Below are 23,267 nucleotides of genomic sequence, written 5' to 3'. Positions count from 1 at the left end.
GTGTGAATGTCACTATATGTTCAACTTCCTATTCACTGTCAGCTGTCTTGCAAAGCTCTTCTTCCTTAAAGTGTTACAACAGTGCTAGTCTTTACACTTTGAATACCACCTAACAGCATGTGTTATGTCTCATATTCTCCTAAAGAAATTAATTTGACTCATGCCAAGACACTGCAGGAAAACCAGACTGACTACAAACTCTTTAAAAAAGCCCATGAGATACAGCAATCAATCAATTAAAGTCCTTTTACTGCACTTGTGTAAGTAAAACATAACAGAACACTTCACAATAAAAAGCAGCTGCATTCTCAGAGGAAGCAGCAACCAGCTTGTATTGGGTTTGCATGGTTAGGTTTTGGTAGTGGCGGCAGCTATAGGTGCAGCTTCTTTGAGAAGCTGCTAGAAGCTTCCCCATATCACACAGAGCCAACATGAGCTGGTTCCAAGGCAGACTCACCACTGGCCAAGAGTAACATACTTAAGAAGGGGAAAAAGTTCCTGTGCAACAGCAGCCAGCGACAGGAGGGCCGGACTCACACTGGAGAAGTTCATGGAGGACTGCCTCCTGCGGGAGGGACCACACCCTGGAGCAGGGAAAGAGCGTGGGGAGATCTCCCGAGAAGGAAGAAGCTGCAGAGATCATGTGTGATGAACTGACCACAGCTCCCACTGCCCCGTCCCGCTGAGCTGCCCGGGGAGGGAGGAGATAGAGAATTCATCAGTGAGGTTGAGCCCAGGAAGAAGGGAGGGCTGAGGGAAAGTGTTTGTAAGATTTGGTTTTATTTCCCATTACCCAGCTCTGATTTGATGAGTAACACATTAAACTAATTTTCCTAAGTCGATTCTGTTCTGGCCATGATGGTAATTGGTGAGTGATCTCTCCCTGTCCTCATCTCGACCTATGAGTCTTTTGTTACATTCTCTCTCCCCTGTCCAGCTGAGGATGGCAGTCACAGATCAGCTTTGGTGGGTGCCAGACATTCAGCCAGGGTCAACCCATGACAAAGGAGGAATTTATAAACCCTGCCCAGGCATGTGAGGGTAGTGTGAGGAACGACAAAGCTCATCTTAAGCTGACATTTGCAAGGACAGTACAAAGAGCTTATACTGCTAGAATAGCAGAACTAGGCTGAACAAGGAAAAAGTGGGCCGGTTGCTCAGTGAGGCAGGGGATTTACTGACAGTGGATTCAGCAAGCGCTCAGGGACTTGACGCGTTCTTTGCCTCAGGCTTCACGAACAGTTTATCAGGTCTCTGCGCTTAGTGAAGGTATTTGAGGAGAAGGAGACCAAGCAGCTGTGGAAGAGGGTCAAGTCAGGTGTAACTTGAGAGAACTTGACCCAGGCAAGTCCATTAGACCCAATGGGCCGCATCCATGGATGCTGAGAGAGCAGGTGAAGTCTCTGCAAATACACTATTGGCTTTGAAAGACAATACTGGGAGAGGTCCCCAAGAGGCTGGAGAAAGACAAACATCAAACCCATCTTTAAAAAAGGTCAAAATGATGACCTTTGCAAACACAGTTCACTCAACGTCCCTTCAGTAACTGGCAAAAGAATGTATTAGTCCTCTTGGAGCACATTTCAGGATACACGGAAAAGCAGATGATGATAATGAAAAGTAAATGTGGATTTATGAAAAGTCAAACCTGTCTAATCGTCTGTACGGCCTTTTGAGATTAAATGACTGCATTTGCAGATGAGGGAAGAGCTAGGGATGTCATCTACCTTGATTTTAGCCGGAGTTTCAACACTGTATCCTAGAATATTCTTGTACCCACATTAGGATGTTACTGCCTGGATGGGTTGACAACAAGATGGGCAAAATCCTGGCTGTGTGGTTGTACTTAGAGGGTAATATAGGGGTCTTGTCCCAGGACCTACCCTTTGAAACAACTTTATCAAAACCCAAGTGTTAGAGGAGGTGTTGGAGCACATTCCTGTCAAGTTTGCAAAGCCAGACTGGGAGGAAGGAGTGTGGAGCTGATAGTCTTGAGGGCAGGGATGTCATCCAAGAGGATAGGGCTGGCAGGAACCCTATGAATTTCAGTAAGGACAAACGGGAAGGAATAACTCCTTCAATAACAAAGGCTGGAGAATGGCTGGGGAGCAGCTTGGCAGAAAAGGACCAGAGAAGGGGAGCTGAGGGACAGATCGAAAGGTATTAAAAAACAGCAGCAAGTTCAGCAGAGGGTCACAAAACTGTTTGGGGCTGGAACACTTTTCCTGTGAAGAGACACTGAGAAATCTGGGCTTGTTCAGGAGCAGAGATGGATTCTGACATACCTAACAGCATGTAGCAGTGTGTATGGGAAGGTCACTGAGGAGATGGAGTTGGGGTCTTCACAGTGCTGCAGGACAGAAGAGCAAAGACAGTGGACATGCTCAACTGAGAAGTAAAAGCAGCAACTTATTCTCCATAAGGGACATTCACATGCTGCTCAGAGAGAATGTGAAGTCTCCATCCTTGGAGGTTTTCAAGATCTGACTGGATGAGGCCCTGAGCAACCTGGCCTGACCTCAGAGTTGACCCTGCTGTGAGCAAAAGGTGGGACCAGAGACCTCCTCAAGTCCCTCCTGGCCTGAATTATTCTCAGATTCCGTGACAAGAAGCAGGACGAACTGCAAATTTACAATGGTATTTCTAAACTTTGAACTGATTGCAGATGTAGACAAGTACTTATGTAAAAACAAAGTAAGAATTTAAGCCTGTACATAGTGACTGACTTCAGTATGGACTATGTTGGGAAAATCACGAGAAGAACAGGTCAACAACAAAAATGAACTTAATACTTGTTTTATCTTTTAAAATTAGCAGCGAGTATACACATTAGAAGATTACCTTGTTCATCTCTGCATCTTCCTGAAAGCTCTTCTTTTGGCACAGAAATGGTTTAGAAATACATTTTTTGATTCTGAGTAGGAGATAAAGCAAAGATTTGGGGCTTGGCACTAAGTTGAAGGGTACTGGAAGAGTTCTTCCTTCTTCAAAGTAAGAAAACCAAAGTTTAGCCCTTGCAAATTTCCATTCTACATCAGCATCATCCTGTAAAACAGAAACATGGCTGTTAATAAACTGTTAATACCACCTTGACTATTGAAGATGCTCTAGCTAAACTTTATCTTGTGTTTTGAATGTAATTGGCTGAAATTAATCTCAAACAGATCAAGAACTTCTTTATAATCTGTGAAAACTGAATTTCAATGAATGGAACTGTTCTTATTAACCCATTTAAAATAACACAATTACAGAAGAACAAAGTGGATTTGATTTAATCACTGATTACTGCAGAGTGAGTGCTAACAGTCAGACAGAACTCTTTGAAAACACACTGATAAGAACAAAAGCTCTGACTTAAAAGCACACAGTACAATGCCCAAGTTAAAGCTTCATGGCAACGCTCAAACTGCTTGGAACACTGGCACCTCTGTAAATGGAAAAATCCTATGTTAACATAACAAAAATGTAAACCTCTCAATAAGACTCTGATTTCCTATCTTACTGGTCTCTTCTGTAGCAATTAGTCTATGATCTTGTTTGTGAAGAAGACATAGTATTGGAACTTTAAATTAAAAATTTACTCTGCTAATTAAAACATGATAAAAAATAGGTGATTCTCATCTAATTCCTTCTACTTGCTGGAATATATAACTAAATCAAATATGCTATCATCACTGTGGTTTATGTTTAACGTTAATGACAGCCAAAACACTCACTTTATTCCTACCTGTAAAGTTCAAGATGGTTTCCCACAGAAAGGACTGATGTCATGTTCAAGTACATGATTCAATACTGATGTAGCTTTTTTTATAAGCTGTTTGTACCCAGTCACCACACTTTTGGATAATAGCCTATTTTTTATTGCTCTGAACCTGATAGCTTGTTCTGTGGCCTCCTGAGTCAGAAGAATCTGACTCAGATGCATGTTGTTCTTGCTCAAGCTGGGCAACACCACTGCCACAAACCAGAGAGCAGAACCTGGGACCAGAGTGGTGTCAAATCCGAGTCTGCTGCTTTGTGTCAAAGGCGTCACCTGGGCACGGCTGGGATGGCCTAACTTCTGGAGATCTGCTTCCTTTTTTTCTAAACAGTGATAACGATTTAGCCCTTTGTTTTCCATGGCATGCAAAGTTCATACTGATTTTCAGTAGCCCTGCTGGTTACTCTGTGAAGTTTTGCTCATAGCAGAGGAGTAGAGCAACAGTTGTTTAAATAAAAGAAGAATACAATGTATTATAGACCTGCTTGCAAAGTCAAGGCATAGGAACAAGAACACCCCTGCAGCACAGGGGCACTACTCCCTCTCATTGTTATTACTTAGAAATTGTATTTATGTAATAACCACAACTGAGGCAAATGAAAGATTCACAGTCACACAATGCAACCCTTCCTCTTCAGGAACATAACACAGTACAACAGCAGTTTCTTAGTCCAGTCTAGTTCTTAGTATTGCAAGCACATGCAGCTGGGTAATTTCCAGGTATTTTATAACACAACTATACTGAGGAATGGGTATTTTCTCCTATTATATAGGAGAAATAATATGTGTTATTTTTCTTAAATAAAATGTCAACGAGAAAATTTTCAGGTCTAGACAATTAGCTGTAACAGTAAATGTGGCGATAGTTCATAATAAATGGAATTTTTACCTCAATTTCCTGGAATGAACTGTTGATCATTGCAATAAGCATGTTGAGTAAGACAATGACCATGGTAACATTATAGACTCCATAAAGGACATAACCAGTATTTTCAATAAATTTGTGTTTATAGTTGATAACAACTGATTTAACTTCTGAGAGTCCAAATATAGCCCAGAACAATGTCTTGAAACTTTCTTCAACACTGAAAGGAGAAATTGAACACACGCATATGTTACTGAAGAAAAGCTGTATATTCTTACCATTCAAATTGCCAGTTACCATTTTTACACAGTGTACAAATTGTTCCATTGTAATGTAGAGCTCTACCATAGTGATATTATACAGAACAAGTAGAATATCTAATTTCATAGGTACAGGCTGTTTCATAATGTAAGATTCCTAATATTTAGGACTGACAATAAAACCATCTCATTCCATTTAGGAATTACATACACATTCTCAAAAGAATATTAAAACGATTCACTTGTTAACTACTTTAATCTATATGCTATGCTCTTGCTGGTAATGTGAATCTAAATAAAAATAATCAACCTGCAAATATTTTAATTGCACCATTAGTTCACTTAGAATGAATTATTTCACCATTAATAGGACTGACATTCTGAAACCGTGAAGAAGACAGGATCTGACTGAAAATCAGCATTTTCAAAAAAATGGGTCTCACAGACCTTAAACCTCCAGCTGAGTTTTCACTGTATCACCAATCCAGGGTTAAGGCAATAAGCCATGGTGTGGGGATACTGATTTTTTTCAGGTTAGTTCATTTAGATACATGTATTTCCTCTTAATCAGCTTATATATGTATATATATAAACACACATAAAGATAAACCCAAACCTCTGAGGTACTTTTTCCTATCTATCATCTCCACCTGTTTGAAGACATACTTTCTCTTGCTTTGATGACGAGATCTCAGATCCCCACGTCTAAAAATGCAGATGTAGCATTACAAAGCAAATTTTGGATTTTATCATGTTATTGTTAAGAAAAAAAAGTTAACCCCCCCCCCCCTAATTTTTAGTTGTGAATTTACTGTTTCATAGTCTTAGGTACTTTATCTACTGCGTGAACTAATAAAACTGAAAAAAGAAACACTATTTTCCCTCTTAGCCAAGTTTGCTTCCTGGCTGAGTATACTTCGTAACAGCAATAGCTTGAAGATCATGACAGCCAGACATGAAGCAGGAAAGAGCTGCAGAGCACACAGAAAAATGAGTTTCCATTGAAGTGATTTATCTTAAAATCACAGCTAGAAAGGAGAGGCATGACGAATGCATGCCAAATAACCCCTGAAAGACAGTAAATTCAGAATTCCTATTTTTAAGGTGGAGAGGGAAAAAAAGAGCAGCTACGAAAGTAGTAAAAAAAAAAAAAGGAATATATTTTCTCCTCCCAAGATGGACTTGGTTATTGCCATTGGAAACTATCGAGAGACAGTCCTTAAAAAAATAATTAGATACTTTTATTCTTTTTTTTTTAACCTGTAAGTATATACAGAATTGTCTGAACCAAATTACAGACGTTTTCTCATGTGTATCACACTGCAGTAATTAGTCTGCATCAACTACAGATGACAGCAGCACATGATGGAGGAACCAGCCTTGCTCCCATGTGCTGCAGGGAGCTGCTATGCTGCACTCTGAGGTACCGGTGCCAAACTCCCTCACAGGCAGGATGCTGTCCCGCAAGCTCCCCAGCCTTTGTCCTGAAACCCTTGAACAACCCTGGGAACAAGCCCTGTGTGAGTGCTATTACAGATTGCACTGCCAGATCATCTGACACATGCTCATCTGTGAAGGCGCCTGAGGTACTTCTGCTTTTTTATGAGCATCCTGACCCTAGTGCAGCTCAGGAGGCTTTGCCACAGGGGCATGTCTCTGCCTCACTGTCCATTGGGACCCCCGGCTCCTTTTCTGCCGAACTGCTTTTCAGCAAGTCAGCCCCAGCCTGTCTGATGCATGGGTTTCTTCTTTCCAAGGAGCAGGATGTGGCATTTCCCCATGTTGAACTTCCCAATGTTCCTGCAGCTCACTTCTCAAGCCTTTCAAGGTCCTTCTGATTGGCATCACAACCAGCTGGGTCTATCACAACCAACCTATAACTCTTGCTCATCCATACAGGCCTCCTGACAGCTCTGCTTGATTTTCTGCCCATTGAGATGGACCAATCTTGAGCACTGAAAAGACATTCTTGAAAATCAGTCATCTTTGCTGGACTGACCTTCTCTTCAGGGCCTTACGCCATGAGATTCTTCCCTGAAGAATCCCCAAGTCTGCTCTCCTCAAGGCTGGGGCCGTGGTCCTGCTATTTGCCTTGTTGTCTCTTCTCAGGAACCTGAACTCCGCAATCTCAGGATTAGCCACGGCTGCTCCCGACCTCCACATACCCAACCCGTTCTTCCTTGTTTGTAAAAGTCAGGTGTCGCAAAGCTCCTCTCCACATTAGCTCCTTGATCATGTGTCAGGAAGTTACTGTCAATGCCCTCCAGAGACCTCCTGAATTGCTTGTGCCCTTCTGTGCTTTCCTTCCAGCAGGTATCAGGGTGGTTAAAAAATCCCATGAAGACCAGATCCTGCGAGTGTGAGTGTTCTTCCAGTTGTCTGAAGAAGGCCTCATCTGCTTTGTCTTTCTGATCATGCATTCTGTAGCAAACATCCACTACAACATTACCCATGCTGTTCTGCCTTCTAGTCCTGACCTGTAAGCTCACGCTGGCTCTTCATCTATCCCTAGGCAGACATACAGGCATTCTGGCTGCTCTCTCACATAAAGGGCAACTATATCTCAGCTTCCCAGCCTGTCTTTCCCAATCTATTATGGTATTGTTAGGAACAGAAGCTCAAGCTCTGATTTCAAATATTTTAAGCACTAGAACAAGAGAGAAAATGACTACTTAATCCAAGACAAATGTTTAAGAGACACAAATGTTATAAAACAATTACTAAACTTAGTACATACAATGCAAGCAACTGTTTTTCCATAAAACCAGCCCACAATCATCATAGTTTAATCAGTTGTACTTACGTTGTGAATGCTTCATTTTGTTTTGCCCCCAGATAATAGGAATAGAGATTAAACATGCCTATCATGAAAGCCACAAACACCATGATAAATATCACCATGAACTTGAAGATGTCTTTCACAGTTCTGCCAAGTGATATCTGCAGTGGTCCAAAGCTTTCATTAGCTGGCAAGATGTAGGCTATTCTGGAGAAACTTAACACTACTGCAATTGCATACAGGCCTTCAGATATGATCTGAGGATCAGATGGATCCCAGTTTATTCTGGCTAGAAACAAAAGATGAGAATTTCTGTTAGCATTTCAAGATATCTGTACAGATCTATGGGAGGTCTTTTTGGAACAGCAACTGGACAAAACTGGAAGAAACCCTGGGTGATTCAAACAGTGCTAATCACTCATGTTTAACCAACTGAATTGAGCCAGGTAGCACTAGCAACATTTCACAGCTCCACTGACTGTATTGATTAGATCTCCATTGATTATAAATGTGGGCTGTAAGATCACTGAGGTAACTTTCTGGGAGCTGAATCCCAGCCTGCTAGAGAATTTAAGTAAAATTCACCTTACAGTGTCAATTGAATAAATTAAATTAGAAATATGATTTGTTTTAGCTACCCAAACCAAATTGTTTTGATGTGGGGATCTGGAATCATTAAATGCCTTCCATAACTCTAAACCTGTGGGAAGAATAACTTTTCTCTACTTTTTCTATTTATTTCATCTTTTTACTCATAGTGAAACAGTTATGGCCCTTTCCTGGCACACTGAACACCCATTCTATCACCTTTTCTATCGTCATCTCTATCAATCTCTTCTGTTGAAGCTAATCCACTTGTGCGAATTACGTGAACACCCTTTAGATCGATCAGGGAATGTGACACTGGTCTTTGACAGGGAACACACCAGATGCAGAGGACAGAATTCAGGTTCAAACCCGTACTTAAAAAAATATTTACAGAAAAGTGTCAGAGGAAGAAATCTAAAGCAATATCCTCCAGAATACTTCCTTGCAGGAGATCAAGGCACTGCCGGATGATGTGGGACACTTAAATTCAATTCATTATTGTGCTCCAGGCAACGAGAAGAGGTTAACCTGGGATGGGTTCTCTACTCCCAGAATGTTGTTATCCATGTTTACGCTACTGTAAAGCCAGGAAAATAAATGAATATACTATGACTGCCATTTGGAAAAAATAGTAATTTGAGCTGCTAATTAACACATAACCATTTAATAAAAAGTCAGTTATTTGTACAGCTTTATAATACATTCATACCCAGTGATGCTGAGCATTAGTCAAAACGACCTTACATACATCAGAAAATTATACTCTTCAAGGAACTTACTGCAATGCCAATATTCATGTACGCTGACAAAGTAATAAACTATTCTCGTTTTAGGCACAACAAAGCTCAGTTGGTGGATTTTCATTGCCTTGTTAGCTGCTGTGTGTTTCTTGCAGGTATATGCATGTTTTGTTTATTGAGCTCCTCACTGCAAAGCCTATTACACATATTCAAATGAGAAAATGTCTGGATGGCAAAAGACTGCACATTTTCACATAAGCAAGCGTACCTGTGTTAGCTTTACCTCAGATTTCATGGGTAACTAAGATAAAAGATGTCAGTAAACAGAACTTAATTTTTCCTCATTTGGGCAAAATAGCTTCTAGACAATTCTCATATATTCTAAGCAAGTTTATTAACATTTTTATTTCTTATTGGTAAAGACAGTGGATTGAGAACTATTAAAATAATATATAAGTCACTGAGCAAAGGCAAGTATTGGTTATGTTGGCAAAACAGGTTTAAGAAGTTCTTGCATCTCATTGCTTTGTTCTGCCCCTGCATTATAGTACATCATATTTACAGTTGTACCAACACAAGTGTTTGCAGGATAGCATTGTGTAACTGAACAGAACAAATGACCTGGGTTATAATGATATTTAAAACGGGGGATGACAATGGGGTTATTTCAGTCTTAGATCACTTCAGCACCTGATGTCTAGAACAGTCCTCAAAGAAATGTATGAGCTGTGAGAACTGTGATCAAATAATAGGGATGAGAAAGAGAAGAAGGAATGGGAATTACGAAGCCGTCTATTGTAGAACTAAATTATTGGCAGAAAATCAATTCATCTTCACCAGTTTACCTAAGTAAAACTTAATCATGTAAAATTAACTCACCCAAGGTGTAGTATTTTATGTTGGGCTCCAGTGTTGGACTTGTCAGATCTTTCATATTTGCATCAACGAAGTTCTGGGCTCTGGATGCATGCCAAAATGCCATAAACCTTGCTATGAATGATGCTGCAAAAATTGCTAACATACCAAAGTCAAGCATATTCCATAACTCAAAAAGGTATTCCTTTGGACCCTGAGACCATATCTCTTTGCATTCAGACCATATCATGCCTGTATAAGACAGAACAGAGAAAACAGTGTGTTTTTTTATCTTCACATTTATTTGATATTTTATTTTCTGTAAGATATGCTCCAAGTTGCAGTTAAATGCAAACCAATTTTGGTCAGTGGGAGTCTGAACACAAACTAAAATCCTTGACCCCGCCAATTCGTATACATCCCAACCCTTCTTTCTCATGTGAGTAATAAAAACAATCTTTCATATTGCTTTTTTCCCGTACAACTACAAAAGCTCTCAAAAAGAATAATGGGATATGGGTATTACCATCTGTTACAGAGACAGGAGGAGAGGAGAAGAGCAGAAATGCTCTGCTATGATCATATAGCAGTGCTAGAACTAATAGCAGAACTCACATTTCCTTATTTGCAGAATACCTTGAGTACAGTCTCTTTTACTGCAATTACAAATATATGTGAAAAACCAGCATGAAAGTATGAATCAGGCATAATGCTTCTTCAACAGGGAACAGGTATCTGATTCCTAATAATTTTCCTTTAATAATAGAATATAAGAGTACAGTATTTGTTCATGGCATCTTTTTTATTAAGCAAATCCTTGTCCTTTTCAAGATAAAATTATTTAGTCATGAACTACATCTATAGCATTCTAAAGTGAGACAATAAAAAATGAAACAATGTCACTATTTTTTGCACTTATCAAATTGTCTGAAGGAACTTTTCATCATTTTCAGATAAGAACAGCAATAATGCTAATTGCAGTAACTAAATTCAATGCTACATCTGCATGCATTGAACCATTTTTTTCATAAACCATCTTATGCACAACAGAGAAATAAAAAGATTAAATTAGAAAACTAGAACTTCAAATTGGGAAATTTTTATTTACTCTGTTATTATCAGAAGAAAATATTGATATTTATAGACTATTTGGAAATCTAAGTGCCATGTTATTCCTATAATACACAATGATATTATTTTATAGATAGCTTTATGATGAAATAAATAAAGTTTGTCAGTCTTTCAAAGCTCTAAGAATCAGTTAGCGTACAAATGGCTCCCATTTCAATCACAGAGAGCTCATAAAAGCAAAATATTTTAAATTCATGAGCTTTTGAATAGAAACAGATTTTACTTAGCTTGAATTTAACTCTTCTGTATTACTGTCTTAACTAACAAGCAGATCCTAGATCCTTCAAATATGTGGTACATTGGTATAAATGGTACTGGACTTGTAAATAAGAATGAGACAGGTAATATATTTTTGAGGGTACACAGGGTCAAGTTCTGATGCTGAATAGTACTACACTACCAAATTGAACAGATCAGCTCAGAGTACTATTCATAATATTAATTTCATCCCTATTTTGGGAAAAAAATCTACCACTGAATGTTCAGGGGCTATATTCTTCTTCCCTTTTTGTCGGTAACACATCCAGCTACACACTATCTATTTTGCTGGCATACTTGCAAAATAAGAGAAAAAGAAAGAGACAAATGGACTCAAAAAGTTGGCCCATGATGTGGAAATCCTTCCCCTTGGGGGCTGACACAGCCTGGTTAAAAACAAAACAGAAAACTTGTAGACACTTTCCTTTGATAGTCATAAAACTGAATATATTCATATTGAGACAATGTAGATTTCACCTAAGTCTCTAACTTGAATGGTTGTGATTAACTAGGCACATGTGAATCCCACTGACATCCAGTAAAAGATACAAGGCCTGTGTGGGAATGCAGCCAGGTGAATAAACTCCATTTGTTGCAATTTTTACTCATAAAATTAATAGCAAAGGATTAAGTTGGATCCAGCTTCATTGAAATCATAGCAAGAAAAATTTAAGTGAAAATTACTTTTTACCTATTACCCAAGAAATAATGAGCATCTCCATCCATGAGAAACACGAAGTTTTCATCCTAAATAGCTGTTTTACATTGCCTGTCGTTTCATTAGGTCGAAGTTTGGTGCCGTCAAATCTGTCAGCTGCATTCATGACAAGCAGACCAAGAAAAATGGTGAAAGAGGCTGCATGGGCTACAAACTTCATAAATGGTCCACGCATTATCCTCCCGAGCTGCAACAGAGGTTACGAAACACAAGGATATTGCATTGCCTTCTTCAAGAATGTATAGAAAAGAACAGTAACACAGATAAATATGTATTTCAATAACATACAGGAACAAATATTTGGAAAAAGTTGTTTACTATGATGCCATACTGACAGTCACCTTTAAAAGTTTCTACTTATTTACTATTTTCAGAGGGAAAATCTACCAGTTTCATCATACATGTATTTTTAACTCATTGTTTTGAAATAAATCTGTAATTATTTGGGGGCATCTATGTCTGTTATAGGTAATCAAGAGAAAAATGTATTAGAGTTGTTGAATTTCTTATGTGCTAGTCATCTTTATATGTCAACAAAGACAATGAGATTTTTTATACTAAAAACATTAAATCATCGCAAGAAGTGAATGACTAAAGAATTCTGTTTCCTGACTGACATGATACTCAGCTTAGCACAATTGTGCAGTTTTCCCAACTTATTTTCCCTTTAAAAAAAAAATCATGAGGGCTCAAAAAGTCATATCTATAGTTCTGCATAGGGTCTTCATCTCCTTCCTGACTTCTTTAATAGATACGTCCTCAAATTTGTCATGATGTCATGGATAAGAACAACTTTAAAATGGTTTAGAGCAACACTTAAAAAACTGAAGTTCTATACAAGCTCACACAAGGCTGAACTTCCAGCAATTATTTATTTTGAGAGTGCCTGTATTAATAGTAAAAGTCTCAGTTTGCTCACTTGGTTAGCAGCTGCAGAAAAATACTTTTCAATATTAGATTAAGACAGTATCTCTGCCAAAATTCCCTGGAAAGAATTGAAAGCGAGTGTCATGGATCTCAGCTGAAATATATAACAATCTGTGGTCTGGAAAAGGGAGGGGAAAGCAGAAAGATAGGTTATTTGTATTCATATTTTTGCTACACTTGTTTCAATATCAAAGTCAGATTTTTTCTGACCTTACAGTCAGCTTTTACAGAAACACAGTATAAGAGGGTGCAGCCAAGAATGCGATTCTAAGGTCTCAAATACAGGTAACAGTAAGAGAAGTAGACAAATGTAAAAAGAAGATACTGTTAAAGGAGCACTGTCAAGGTTAGCAGGCACAAAGTTTGATCTTCTTTCTGTATTATATTGTTTTGCAAACCCATGTCATTCATTACTTTTCTCACTCGATAAAACTAATTAATCTTTTATAAGATAAAATATTCCATCAGCCTCATAAGATTAACTTCAACAACCAATTATTTTGCTTAATCCGCAAAAAGAATAGGTAACCATTGTGGGGAAAGATTTTATTTCAAGCTGGGAAGGAACAGTCATAAACAACACACAATAAAGCAGAGCTGAAAAATGATAAAGTACCTTGACAGTGTCCTTTTAAAAACATTATTCTTGTGTTCACAAATGAAGATGGGTTAGGAGACAAGATGCCAGAAAGAGACATACCCAGAAAAGAAGAAAAGATACTGAAGAAGGTAATGTTAATATATGCTTTGATCAAAAAATAGAAAATTTAAAAGACTGAACTACTAGTGCTCTCCCTTCCACCCCTCAAAAGAGACAAAAGTAATTTTTTATGTGCACGTACTAAAATCTCCCTGGAAGTAGGATTGACTATGGTTGAACGGATAACACAAATGCTGGAAGCTATTATGACATTGCTATGTAACAGTGATCCAATAAAATCTTTAAATGACACATAAAATTCCCAGTCTCTTTACAGAGAAGGGATAGGTCAGAAAGTGTGAATCAGGGAAATTAAAAACAACATGTAAAGACAAGACCATAACCTTGCAAGTTTGGACTCTTCTGTAAGCTAGAGTCCCTCCTTAATACACTTTCACTGTGCATTTTGACATAATAAATTTTCTCCCATTTCACAGACCAAGTCATGCAGATCAAGACATGGTCTTCTAAATGTTCAGAATCTCATTCTCTAATTTAAGTGGGTTTGGATTTTGTTTTGTTTGTTTCTTTTCTGGTTTCTGATCCTTCGTGCTATAGTCTTTGGCTTGCTATAGAGTTTTGGAGAGCGTTTTGTAGGTTAGTTTGGTTTAGGACAAGATATACACTAGTTATACTGTGAATACTTCAACATGCATCTGTCTGTAGTTAGGGTCACCTGAAATCACTGAGGACTGGGTCAGTGATTCACATTATTTCCCCTTGTGACTCTGCAGAAACAATCAGTATCATAATGTGATGGGGTATGGTATTGATACAGAAATGATACAGTAGGACTTTATGTAGCACACTTGTCACAAAGGAGAAAAGGCCTGATAACAAGTAAGAGATAATACTTATACTTTCTTAGGAAAAGCATTTCCTAGCTCCTCATGTACTGGACATAACGTTCAATTTCTTTTCCTCTACCACAGTGTGAAAGAGGAATACGTATAACCCTCAGAACATGCTTCTAGAAAGCATATAGGAATGTACCAAGTTATTTTTTCAGAAATGCCAACCGAGGTGGCTGGGAACAGTGAAAGAAGACTCAATTTCAAATCAGATCCTTCACCTTGGCCAGGGGCTGCGTGAATTACTTATGAAATCCTAAAACTAAAATCCTAAATTCTATTATTAATTACAGCTGAACATCATAGACATACTGCAAGCTGTTATTTTCCCCACAAATACTGTGAGTATTTTCACTCTTCTGACACTGTGCCCTATGGTGCCAAACCTGGAAAAAACAATGGGTACTTTATTTCAGTAGGAGAGCAGATTTATAAAATTCCATCTATTCATACACAGAATAGACTCTCCTGATACAGAGCATGTTCCATATTGGAACCATCCTATCCTGAAATCAAAGAGTGAATATTTTTGTCATCAAAAAAAGCAAAATTTGAGGTGAAAAAAGGTGGATTAGGTTTTATATTTGCAGAATGTAATGAAACAAAAAGCATTCAACATATATATCACACAATGAGACAATTAAATAGTGACAAGAAGTGGAACCTTAAAGGATGTTGTCCTTTGAACATTGACTTTAGAAAGGTACTCTGAAATAGCTTTCTTCAGAATGCACAATGGTTCAAAACTACTTTAAGATACAATAAATCATTGGAAAAAGGAAAATGACAAATAGAAAGTCACTGCTAGAGCTGAAAAGCAATTACTGAAGTACGTTCAATCTCAAGGCGTGTTGTAAGATGAAAGCATTCATAAAAATCCTAGTCACTATACACAGAAGTGAAAATTATGTAACCGATCTTTAACGTCCAGACTGAAATAAATGAAAAGCATGTCAAAACAAAGAAGGCCCACCTTTCCCCTCTCAGAGAACAATAAAAAACAAACAAAACCAAAACAACACAAAGGCCTCAGTCCTCCCTTTCAACCTTCCTCTTCCCTTGGAATCACCACATGTGTTCAGGATTCAACCTGCTAAATCATGGGTGCCATACTGTAACCCATTGAATAAACCCTACACGATCCCTTTTGTTCTCTCTAATATATTCTCAAGGGAATTTTCCATCAGTGTCCATTTAAAATGGATTGTGACCAAATAAAACAGAAATTCAACACAAAGTTCAGAGAGGTCAGAGACTGTAATCCATCTTCAGTGGAAAGGTTTTCCATACTTTATATACCATTCGAAACAGACAGAGTGGCAGCATCCAAATCCAGCCTGTGCACTCATTATAAATGGAGGCAAGGGAGGCTGTGTTACTGCTTTAAAAACCTCCTGATAATAAGTGTTAGCACAGTCTTGACAAGTCAACAGTTAAAACTGATGATGATTGTTCTAACTTCTGGCATTCACATTTCGGTGACTTCTATTAATTTTTAATAATAAAAAATAAAATTGCCTTTGAGGTAACTGGAATCAACCCACAGCCTGAGCTTAGCCTACCTCTGAATCAATGGGAAATGATCCTTTGCATCTGCCTACTACAGCAACAGTGAAATAAAGAATGGTTTCGCTCTGTTTCTGAAGTACAATTTCTACAACGCAACTCTTGCTCAGCCATTGTAATTTCATTTAATATACACAGCCTTTAACATAATACATTTACCTGTCTTAATTACGATTGTCTTAACATGCAATCCTGAAGCCATTCCATTAAAATAACATGTTTCTACAGTATTATTTAAGAAATTTATCTTTGCCAGACTGGAATGTACATACAGATGATACAGGAGTTAATAAAAGGCCATTACAAGATTTCACAGACTGACCTTACTGCAAGGAGCAATCCAGTAAGCCATGGAAAGGAAGGGCAGTCCTACCGCAACAGCAAGAACAACCAGGAACTTCACTGCCATGGTCTGCTGCCGTAAACCTGACAAATTCTCATACCAGATTGAAAGAAGCTGTTGTTGGCAGTTTGGATGTGCTACAAACTGTAACAAAGAAAAGGAGCACAAAAAAAATACTGCTTTCAGAAAATAACACCTATATGAAGTATATTAAGAATGCTGGAATAGCAATAACTCAAGCTCATAGTAAGAGGAGCACTAACAAGGTATAAGAAAAAGTTTTTTGATGAGCATAATCCCAGCATGCAGGCATGTGCTATCAGCAACAGTAAATCCTTTAATTAAATATCTATTATCTTAATGACCCTGTGTTCCAGCACAAACTATTACTTTCCATCTAAGGATAATTAAACATAAACTCTATCTGGGCAAAATCTAGTGTTATAGGCTACCAAAACACAAACATTTAATAATAACATAATTTAATACCACTATCATGATATGTATGCTTGGTCAACAAAATTGCTTACTTTTTTAACTTCATACTTAATGGCGAGTTTTAATCGGCTAAGGCTTGGGCGACCATGTTCTCCATTATTATGGCTCATCTCTACATCACCATTCAAAATAGCTTCCACTTCTTCTGTATTTCTGCACAAATCAAGGAGTCCAACTACAAAATCCTTGCATTGCATAGACAATTTCTTGTAATCATTCTAGAAAAGAAAAGAAAAAAAATAACTTCTTGTTTTGACCTAACATGAGAGAAATAGTTCTACATCCCAGCTACGCATCTGTAAGCATCAATAGTTTGTTTGCATCTGGTTATGTTTTTGGTTTTTTTTGTCTGGTAGATTAACAGCACTTTGGTATTAGACATCTGCTTCCCCCGAACGTTCAAAGAGTAGGATTTGTCTCACCTTGGTTACCTTGGACATCTACATTATCACCTTTTACAGACAACTTACTTCTCTAGACTTGCTTTAGAGCCAATTGCAAGTTGAAAAAAAACCCAAACAAACACTTTCAGAAATACAGTAGGGCATCGTTTAATGACTATTTCGAGTTTTGAGTCACTGTTTTCCAAAAGGCATAAATCAACCAGAAAAAGATAATTTTGATCACTGTTATCCACAGATCATTAACCACCCCTTACTTGCAGCTGTGTTTGGGTTATAAAAGATTAACATAGCTAGACAGACAGCAAGTCAGGTGGCTATAGATATAGATGAAGATCTAAAGCTAAAACCTTTGCACAAGCACACTGCCCCTGGCCTAGACCTTACAGGAGATTTACTCGTATGTGTGTCAACAACCTCTTAAAAAGATGAAACTGCTGTAGAATTTTTCCCAAAGAATAAAAATAAACCCCTCCAAACCACCCCACACCATACAGGACTGCTCATGTAGTCTCTGTTTTATGTTCAAAGTATCTTTCTAGGAATCCTTTTATTGTAGTGCCACATTTTCCCCTCTTCCGGTCTGTTCTTCATAGCATTCCCTCTTCTCCCACTCTTAGTCTCTATTTAGTCCCTTCTCTTTAATTACGTCCTAATGCAGGAATGGAAGATGCACACCCTGGAAGATAAACCATTATTTTGAGTATACAGAATACCCTAATTTATTTGCTGAAGCTACACTTCATGCATGTTCCTGCTTTATTACCCACAAGACAAAAATACCACAATACCAGTTCATGACTTTACTATATTAAAGGATTGCATCCGAGTTTTACATTTCACTTTAGATGTAAACATTCACAGACAAATATAGACACTACTGTATGTCTACATGAAAGTGCTAGTGATTTATTTTTTTAATACTGTAATGTAAGCAAGATAGCTCAGATCTGCTATACAAGAGAAAGGAACTTTAATTTCTCCACAAAGGCAAGAGAAGTTAAATACTACAACTAACTATTTCACGACATGCTACATATTTTCAATGTACTATTTATTTTCCACCTCTTCAGAAGAGTAATAAGAAAGATTAACCAAAATCTGAACTTCCTGGCACTACAGAAAGACATTTTTTGAGAGTAATACATCATCTTCTGTTTAGCTTTCATCTTTATAGCAGCAGGTAAGATATGATTCAGTATTCAATCATCTTGATACATAAATGTCCTCTTTAAAATGAAAGGAAAAGCAGCTATTTGAGGTTCACAGACAAAAGGAAAAACTGTGCATAAGAGTCAACTTATGCACCCTTGTAGGATTAGGTACCATGAACTGCTCCAAACTGATATCTGACCCTTGAACCTCAAATGAAAATTGGAGTATTTTTCAATAAATTTAGAAACAAAATAATTTGGCCTTCAGAAATAACTCCTAAAAATAGTGTAATATATTTGTAATGTACTGGTGTTTGCATATTTTCTAATAGGACGCATTTGTACATGCACACTCACATACACTCTTCATCAGTATTTTCCAGTTCAGGTGAATCCCAGTGCAGTCCAATGCCTTTGGGTAGTCTCAAAAGATAAATCATATACAACTTATTTTAATGATGAATGTGGTTTTTGTCTGAGTGTAGTCCTGTTTACTGGAATGAACACTGAACAGGCACTTTTAGAAATGCCAGATATCCCCACTCACACTTAGCAGAATTACCCCTTCTGAATTTAGGTTTGTACATGGCATCATATATATATTAGCAGCCAGTAAATTCATTCCTAAACTCCACTCGTTTATTTTCTCATTTGCAAATGCACTAAAACAGCTTCCCTTCCTGCGAAATACTGCCACAGCCAAGACGAGTGGTGGTAGCTGAGCTGAAATGTCCTCACTGGTCAGATTACAGCAGATGAGCTTTGGGGAGCTGAGGGCTGCCCAGCACCACACCTCCACCACAGCCACAGCACAGCACCTCTGTCACCAGCAGAGTCAGCTGAAGGCAGCGCGCGGCCCGACTCCAGTTCACAGGTCACTGTCTTCAGACATATTCCTTATGAAGAATTTATCCTTCCAGGGAAGGTTATAGAGGACAGATGGGATGATAATAACTTAAACTGCTACAGGAGGATTTGACAGGGTCTGAACATTAGTCAGGGAGCTCTATCTGGGCAACTTTGGTTCTAAGAAATCAAGTGTGTTAATTTGCAGAGACTACTGCACCGGCTGCCTTTTGCCCTTGTCTCCTTGGTCCACTTCAATACGTAGTGACAGCAAAAATTATTAATACACTCTGTCACACATGCACAGAAAGTTCCCCTTCTCCCACAGTCTTCCATGTCTCTCACCATTAATGTGAGTCAAGGGAACATGGGAATTTTTTTGGCTTAACTTAGTTTTGAAAATGGCCAAAGACACACAACTAATTCCACACGTTTTTCTTCACTGCAAATTGAAACTTCATGAATTAACAAAGCAGTCCTGGGAGACTTGGAAAGAAAGTTTGCAACTGAAGGAGGACAGCCTTCAATTTGGCAATACAGCACACGTGTGATGACGTGCATGTGGCAACACTGGTTCAGGGCTCTTCAGCAGTTTAGTTAAAAAACGGTTTTGCCAAATTTTGCCACACCAAAGATGAAGGGGCAGCACTGGCTGCTCCCACCCTGCAGAACAAAGTTGGTGTTTTGGGGTTAGCACTGTGGGAGATGAGGAACCAAGGGAAGTAGGCGCTGGTGGCAGAGGAATGACAGGAGTGGTGGGGGTGACAGTGGCTGCTGCCGAGTGGGGTCACCTGCCCTTTGGGGTAGGAGCAGCCACAGACTCTCTTGGTGTCCCAGGTAAGGGAACAAGCGGGCCGTGGTCGCTCAGCTGGCCACAATTTGTCTCACCTCTGACCATATGTGAGCAGGAGAGCATGCCCAGGAGAGCAGGAGAGCATCAGCATGGCTGTTTCTCCCAAAAGAAAGAGGCCTTCTCTATGTAGCCTCCTGTGACCTGCCACAAGCTCCTGCTGTCCCCCAGACTGCCCGGGATGAAAAGGCTCTCAGGACAGAAGCTGACACTGAACCCCACAGATGAGATGAAGCATGCTCCAGACCATGCCCTGGCCCTGCTTAGTGAACTGCAGGGGCCAAGACCAGAAACATGGGTACTGCTATGCAAGGATTTAGGATTTCAAACTGCATTTTAAGTGGGACCTGAATGTTGGATTTAGGCATCTTAGCAGGTAGATAAACACATTATTTCCCTTACAGAGGTGGCCCTTACTCCTGCAGTGCCCCAGTTCTTCTCTAACAGATGATGTTACCTTTTCTTTAAGAGAGCTGTCAATACCCTTAAGGAAGGGATCTGAGTTTTGTAGTGGGAGTTGTACAAATGAAAACGAACAGGAAATCAGCTTTGAGATGATAAATTGGAATTTTGCTTCTCATCAGAAAAGCAAACTCAGACAACCTTATTAGGGGCATTAATTTGCAGCAAACAGTAACATGTCTATGCTTAATTTAAAAATACATTTTCCATTCCACCCCATTAAACAATAAAAGAGTCTGCTGCCATTATAGCTGCAGAGGACTTTGTACTAAACGCAAATCTTTTATCCATTTTGAACAGCACTGGGCCACAGCTCTGCAGGACAACATTTGTCAGATGTCATCTGCATCCTTATGGACATAGTAGAGATATCAGCCCTAGGGTGGGCAAACAGTTTGGATGACAAAAAATATGAGCACAATCACCCAAAATAAAAATATTCTGTATAATATCAAACCTGTAAAGCTGCACATCGAGTCCTGTCAAACAGATAAAATCCTGAAGATCTCAGAATTACTCAGGAAGCCTGAATTAGCTATTTGCTTGGTACAGAATTCTTACACTCTGCTTGGCACATCTGTCCAGTTAGTTTTCCTGCAGAAGTCATCTTCTACTTTTTTGTTCTTACTCCTAATAAAAAATGCTCTTCCACCATACTTTTAAAAGCTGTATCTGAAACCAAATGCAACAGGTGTGTAACGCTAAATGACACCATTACAGAGGGTTGAGGCAAAGAAAGGAGTTTATTCCAGAGAATAGTGGTTTCTACTGATTATGGCGTCTCTTATTTTGCATAAATCACAGTTTCATGGTCAGTGTTATCTCTAACATTAAGTGATGGTGTAATACAGGAGAGAGGAGTAATTTATAAGATAGCCAGGAAACAACCAGCATCACAGTTGAACATTAACCCTTTCCATTCCCTCTGAGGAAGACCTGGGATTTACGTGTTCCACTGGCTGCAGGCACCCACTAGGAAGCTCTGCTGCACACAAATACCCCATCAACACTATATAATAGGTGACTTAAATGGTGTATTACCACAAAGTTCAATTTTCATTTAAGTAAGGTTTGAAATACTTTAAATGGCTGAGGCCAACCCTAGGTGGAGCTAAAGTTTGCAAGTCCAGCTAATCTAAGCACTAAAAATATACTTGATTACACTAACACGTGTAACATATTTTTATGAAAACCACAGTTTCCTGCAGGGACCACACTATCCAGATGACTGCAGGAAGCTCATGAAATAAAGTAAGAGTACTGATTTTCAGATAAATTGCTGCAAGCAGGGATCTGAGCCTGCAGGAGCACAGACAAGCCCAGACTCAGTAAACATGATAGTATCCATATTCTGCAACTTGCTTGCACAGTCTTTGTACTGTCTACACTGAACCTGAGACAGGTATTTCCCAGTCAAGCCCCCAGCCTGTCTAAATATTGTCAAAGTTATCACTTATCGATAGTGTAAATGTCAACTCTCATCAATGCACGTAGAAACATACTCCATGGTCCTTAATATTTATCCAGAACCATCACATTATTTTGCTACCTACAAAAACATTCCCAAAAGACCTTATGTTGCCAGTCACCTGCTCCTGGTGAAACCTCAAATTAAGGTAAAGTCAAATTTTCATGTTGCCTTGTGCTCCTGCTCCCGATTGTTCCTATTTACCTTCACTCCATTTATTTCTACATGCTGAGTATGTACATCCCCAGGAGAGCTTGGCTGATTTATGTCCAGCAATATGGAGCTGCTCTGTCTCTTGTCTAGCCTCCTGTTTCTGTTGAGGGACAGTACCTCAAAATGTCTGTTGTAATTCATTATACAATGCTAAGAAGTACAGCTCTAATTTGAAAGAAGGCAACTGAGACAGGAGAGGAACTAAAAAACCAAAAGTCACTCAGGAAGCACCTCTTCATGACTCTGAAAGGCAGGCTACGTAAGTTTGCTCTCTGAATGAGCCCACCTCTTCTCACCTGTGTGCTCTATTCCTGCGCTGGTAGGACCAGGGACAAATACTGCACTCCCAGCTCATCTCACCATTTGTATGCTGCAGCATACATTTGAAGGACACTTCTCGCTGACTGTTCCAGATGATTTTAGCTTGTGTTGCTTCAACTGTGGTAAACGGAGCTACAGAGTCCCTACAAATCAGACATGCTATTTATCTCACCATAGCTGTGAACTTAAAAGGCCGCATTTTTGGTATATGAAAAATCTTTTTCTCATTTGTTCTAAATTTACTTTCCTTTAAGTTAATCAAGTCCTTTTGTTCACATCTTCAGCAGCTGCTAAAGAGAAAAAAACCAAGAATATGAGGTTTAAATAGTCTTCTCTGAACTGTACATGCAAGCAATGGATGAAATCTCAGTCCACTTAAGTCCTAAGGATTTCTGCTGGGAACTTCATGGGCAGACATTAATCTGCTGTACTAATGAAATGCTCTTCCCAGCATTTTATCTTACTGACAAAAATTGTCCTCTGCTCCTATTCTGGCTGTTCAGTTGCTGGCTTTAAGATCCCCTTGCACATTCCGCCTCCTTCTTTTCCCTCTCCAAGAAATATTTCAGCTTTGTATAACAGATTGGTGCCACAACAAAGGTACACCTATGAGCATGAGACAGGAATAATTAATCCTGAATTGCAGCATCTGAGCTTAGGTTTGTCTGTCAGAGTAGTTCATGGCCTTGTGAACTGTACCACTGCTAAGAATA

At 38.9% G+C, this 23,267-nt stretch overlaps 1 protein-coding gene across 1 annotated transcript in view; it reads right to left on the bottom strand.

The window, feature by feature from the left end:
* The window catches only part of TRPC6 (transient receptor potential cation channel subfamily C member 6), a 94,706-nt gene that overhangs the window by 13,512 nt on the left and 57,927 nt on the right, over positions 1–23,267 (bottom strand). The window contains exons 3-9 of the mRNA XM_065678706.1: positions 16,872–17,057; positions 16,321–16,485; positions 11,928–12,141; positions 9,872–10,099; positions 7,689–7,953; positions 4,650–4,845; positions 2,842–3,045 (exon numbers count right to left, since the gene is read on the bottom strand). Of these exons, the coding sequence (XP_065534778.1) occupies positions 2,842–3,045; positions 4,650–4,845; positions 7,689–7,953; positions 9,872–10,099; positions 11,928–12,141; positions 16,321–16,485; positions 16,872–17,057 (1,458 nt within the window). The remainder of the gene's footprint in view (positions 1–2,841; positions 3,046–4,649; positions 4,846–7,688; positions 7,954–9,871; positions 10,100–11,927; positions 12,142–16,320; positions 16,486–16,871; positions 17,058–23,267) is intronic.

Source organism: Lathamus discolor, chromosome 4 (genome assembly GCF_037157495.1).
Source record: "Lathamus discolor isolate bLatDis1 chromosome 4, bLatDis1.hap1, whole genome shotgun sequence".
Taxonomy (NCBI): domain Eukaryota; kingdom Metazoa; phylum Chordata; class Aves; order Psittaciformes; family Psittacidae; genus Lathamus; species Lathamus discolor.
This window is presented reverse-complemented; position numbering and strand designations above follow the sequence as displayed.